The sequence below is a fragment of the Mixophyes fleayi genome, chromosome 1, assembly GCF_038048845.1.
Source record: "Mixophyes fleayi isolate aMixFle1 chromosome 1, aMixFle1.hap1, whole genome shotgun sequence".
In the NCBI taxonomy this organism is placed as follows: Eukaryota; Metazoa; Chordata; class Amphibia; order Anura; family Limnodynastidae; genus Mixophyes; species Mixophyes fleayi.
The window spans coordinates 156,434,235-156,438,932 of record NC_134402.1 but is presented as its reverse complement, the minus strand read 5'-3'; the positions used below and the strand labels follow the sequence as shown (position 1 = coordinate 156,438,932).

The 4,698-nt window shown below is 33.7% G+C and overlaps 1 protein-coding gene across 1 annotated transcript; it reads left to right on the top strand.

The window, feature by feature from the left end:
* The first annotated feature begins 1,165 nt into the window (after window positions 1-1,165).
* Window positions 1,166-4,364, top strand: LOC142106441 (interleukin-8-like). Its single transcript, XM_075189547.1, has 4 exons — window positions 1,166-1,290; window positions 1,650-1,782; window positions 2,327-2,410; window positions 3,368-4,364. Exons 1-4 carry the CDS (start codon window positions 1,224-1,226, stop codon window positions 3,420-3,422), a joined length of 339 nt encoding a protein of 112 aa, XP_075045648.1. The 5' UTR covers window positions 1,166-1,223; the 3' UTR covers window positions 3,423-4,364.
* Window positions 4,365-4,698: the final 334 nt, after the last annotated feature.

Sequence of the window (4,698 nt, the reverse complement as noted above, 5' to 3'; positions counted from 1 at the left end):
AATGCTAGTTTAGAGTCATAAAATGTGCAGCAGCAATCAAGGATTAATAGAGAGAATAGTGGCAGAGACATACCAGAGAAATATAAGACAGAAATGAGACAGACACTGCAGTCAGATGGACTTGGATTGCAGGAGTTAAAAGAGAGAGTAAGAATAATAAGGCAGACACAAAACTAGAGAAGAAGCAAAAGGGAAATGTTTAGTCCAAATACAGTTAGGGCCATCACTAAAAATGTAGCACCTGGGGCAGTAAAAAAACTGAAGAAAACTACCCCTCACCTGTAACCAATTTAATCACAAATATTCATAATCCTGTGCCGCCCCCATTTTATGCTTACTGATATTTGTTTAAAGATGATCTCAGAAGAAAGCCCCATTTGTTGAAATAAATAATTTGTTCGCACTATGAAAGAAAATGTATTTATATTGAAACCTAAACATTCCAAACACAGGAAACCTTCGGGCCATTACAAAGTTAACAGATATAAAAAAATAAAAGACAAAAAAATGGTGACGTTGTGCACTACACTAGTTCAAATATTTGGGATTCAACCATATTGATGCCTAATACACATGTCTGCTTGTGCTCTGTATAAATATAAAAAGAAGAACAATTGCATTATAGCACATTACCATACATTTAAAGCCAGGGGTCCACAAAGTATCGCCCAATGGTGAAATACTCACATATACACATGGGGCATTCTCCCTCTCGGCCCTGCACCTATGGTAATTATAAAGTTACATGATAGCAACAACAATGATAGCCCTCAATTATTCATTCATGTTGGTGCATAAGTCAGCAATCAATGTTACAGCACAAATAAATTATTTTAGCAGTAGTATTAGTATTTATTTTTGCAGATAAATATATGTGACATATATGTTACAAGTATTATAAATATATATTACAAGTATATTAAGTAAACATCCTGTTTTGGGGGGAAAAGTCACTGGCACAGACATGTGATGTGGTGCTGGGAAAATTTCCTTAAACTCAGGATTTCCCAGGCCTTAAGCATTAGCATAGCTATGACACTTTTACTAATTACTCACGTTCAGGTTCTGGCAGATCTGGAAATTCCTCTTACGCAATCTGCAGTCTCCTGCAGGGAGACACACTATAAAAGAGATGACTAGCTGCTTTATGAGCAGTACTCTTGAGACAGAGCTAGAAACCACAGCTAAATCCAAAGACTGACAGAGGAAGCACATTTCTAACAATGACAACTAGAATGCATATCTTTCCAATACTGGCTGTCTGCCTGACATTCATTGCACTTTCAGAAGGTAAGAGTTCTTTATATACAAGCAACCTGTATCGCTGGTGAAACAAACAGCTCAATAAATCACATACAGGGTAATATGAATACTCTATTATACTGAGATTTTGCTTTCTTTGGCAGATCTTGGGGTTAACTATTGTGAGCTTTTTAAATAGAAAATCAAAGTTCAGAACTTAAAATGTTATGCAGCAATCTAAATGAAAAGAAAATCCAAAATATTGTTGCCAGATGAAAGAGATTTGCCAGTGACAAGGGGCATGGCGATAGAGCATAATCTATTTAAAATCTAATTTAGAAATCCTTACAGTGTTTTATTTTAGCTTTGGCATTCTGATAACCTTTTCATATATCTTTTCATTACAGAAATGACACTGATAAGAGCGCGGGAAATTAGGTGCCAGTGTGTAAAAACAGAGAGCAAGCCAATTTCTTCCAGACATTTCCTGAACATTGAACTTATTCCAAATGGACCACATTGCAAACAAGTAGAGATCATGTAAGTTTTGATTATTAAGCAAGATCTCTAAAAATGTCATGGTAAAAGATATGTAGATACTATTTTATGTTTTACACATATTTGAAACCTTCATGCATTCACACATTTACACAATATAATGAATTTACTGAGAATATTCTTAAAAAGCACTTTTTTTTTCTTACTAAATAACACTTATTATTATTATTATTAACCTGCTGTTGTACAAATATGCAGATGTTTTAATAAGTGGTGTTGTTTTCTATAACTTTTGCCAGCTTTGTTAAAAGCATCCACAGAGTGACAGCTCATTTATCAATGTAAACATTGTTCTATACACACAGAATGATAGTGAGTCATATATTTATAACCTACTTGAAAATTATTAAGCATGTCCTATGTACAGTATATGTCATACACATTTTTTCATATTTAGAAAAATTATGTTCATTTATTCCACCATTTAGGGGCATAGTGAATTGTCATAATTGTTTTCCAAATTAATTAATTTACCAGGGATTCATGGAATAAAAAAAAATAATATAATATTTTTTTCAATCCATAGAGCCACTTTAAAAAATGGTCAACAAGTATGTTTAGAGCCCACAGCTCCATGGGTCAAGAAGAACATTGACAAATATCTGGCTGTGTAAGTATAAATTGAAAATATTTAATGTGTTTTTGTTTAAAATGCACCATGTGCCTTAACCCTGGTTTGAGGAAATACATATATGGGATAACATCTCCTTCCTGTAAATTAGAAGGATGTTAATAGCAACCTTGGCAAGCCACAGCTGTTTAGGGCACAAGGCTACTGGCTAACACAAACATAGGGGTAAATTAACTAAACTGCAGGTTTGAAACAGTGATGTTGCAAATAGCAACCAATCAGATTCTAGTTATCATTTATTTAGTACATTCTACAAAATCACAGCTAGAATCTGATTGGTTGTTATAGGCAACATCTTTACTTTTTCAAACCCACAATTTAGTAAATAAATTACATACACACTTTGAAATTAGCCTTCTGTATACGATATGGCTCATAGAAAATTGGTAAATTTAGGTATATACAAATGAAGCAGCAGAAACATTATATATCGCTCACCGACAACACACTTTCAGCTTTGGCATATGAGGAAACCTGTGCAGTCATTTCTTGTTCAGGGGCTCAAGACGCTGAACTAAGACCTTAACAAACCCATCCATAGACATAGTAAAGGGTTAAAAACAGATAAGTATCTGAACACAGTAGGGCCATGAGACTGAAAGGACTACTTATCAGATTATACAGAAACTATGTAGTGTGATACAGCTGTTGGCTGTTCACCATCCTTAAGTTCCTACCTTTCATCCCTTGCAATATGCAATGGACATTTACTTGTTTTAATGGATCACAAATAAACAAATTGCTACAATGCTCTCTTTGCGGAACTGCATATAATATGATAAGAACTTAATAAGGGACAGTACAATAGTAGAATATGAGCACCATTTAAAAACATATTTTATAGCCAATTTGAATCTGTAATAAACCCTAAACTTCGTTGTACTTGTGTCCCTTTAGTGACAGACTTTAACTTTTTAATTTGTTTTGCTTTTGCAGGCCAAAGACTACAGTGTCTACTAAACAAGTGGAAGATCTTGCTGTACGGCGCTAAGAGTATTTCAAATGAGACAAAGAAAACTGAAGTTCTTCTGCATTTATAGAAGAAACATTTCTTAGAGAGATCTGCTATTCTGCAGGCCCCAAGTGTAGGCTCCAAGAAGATGCTAAAAACAAAGAATATGTTGTTTTACATTTCTCTTGGGAAAAAAAATCTCTTTATTTTATGCTATCTGACATTAGGTAAAAATGAAGCAGATGTTATAGTCAGCACTTGCCATTTATTGTCCTAAGATTCCACCAGTATTAATGTAAGTCTTAACCATTTGCACTAGGTCAGCTTACCTGGAATTGTATTGCACTGTGAAATTGTAATGTGTGAAACTTGGTGCACAGGAAAAGGAGAAACCTATCAGATTCTAGCTCACATTTTTTTGTGTTGTTTAGAAAATGAAAACAAGTGTCTGATTGGCAACACCATATTTTTTCTTTACACTAGTTTTCATAAATATTTCCATTTCCCTTTAAACCACAGGGGGGGAAGAAACAATTGTTCTTACAGCCAATCTAAACTTACTAGAGGTTCACTAGGAACTTGTGCAACTTCCAGGTCAAAATGTTTGTAGGTATATATGAAGGAGTATTTTATAGGTATGTCACATAACATATCAGTATTGAATTGTATAATTAGGACTCGTTACTATTTTTTTATAAGCCCTGTAGTGAGTTTCGAGTTATCTGACAGAAGCGTGAAGTGTACATTTTCTGTATTTGTATATATCTAAGGTTTCAGAAATAAGGGGCTATTACCATATTTGCCATGCAAAACAAGATATGTTCAATGCGTGTACTGTAACTTTATTTGATCTACTGTAAATGCTGATAATTTATTTTTAATATTACATTGCTGGGTTATTTAATAATGACTATTTTAAATTATTTTATATGTGTGTCTGAACATTTGTACAAGCTTTCTGACTTGATTTGTGTATGAATAAAAATTATTTTATGTATGAAAACTGTTGTCATAAATTGATTTTGAAGGTCTACTGTGTGCAAATACACAAAAAACCGAAATCAAATGTTTAAACAGTAAGTTGCATATGACACAAACCATACAAATAAAAGCTCATGTAGCAAGAAGCTCATCAACAGACATATGTTTTATTTTGGCAAGTAAGTAAAACAAGATGATAGATGAGAGAGGGAGGTTAATGGACAGACTAAATGCAATGAGGTGTGATGAAGATATTTACAACCACCATAAACCTAAAACAAAATTAGGAGCCTTGCAACAGCAGATAATAAAAAACAGACTCAACTTGCAAACA

What these genes read in the sequence shown, in the direction of transcription:
- LOC142106441 (XM_075189547.1), top strand. Translation starts at nt 1,224, where the DNA reads ATGACAACTAGAATGCATATCTTTCCAATACTGGCTGTCTGCCTGACA. An exon ending in ATTCATTGCACTTTCAGAAG is followed by an intron (nt 1,291 to 1,649) that starts GTAAGAGTTCTT and finishes TTTTCATTACAG; the next exon opens with AAATGACACTGATAAGAGCG. An exon ending in TGCAAACAAGTAGAGATCAT is followed by an intron (nt 1,783 to 2,326) that starts GTAAGTTTTGAT and finishes TTCAATCCATAG; the next exon opens with AGCCACTTTAAAAAATGGTC.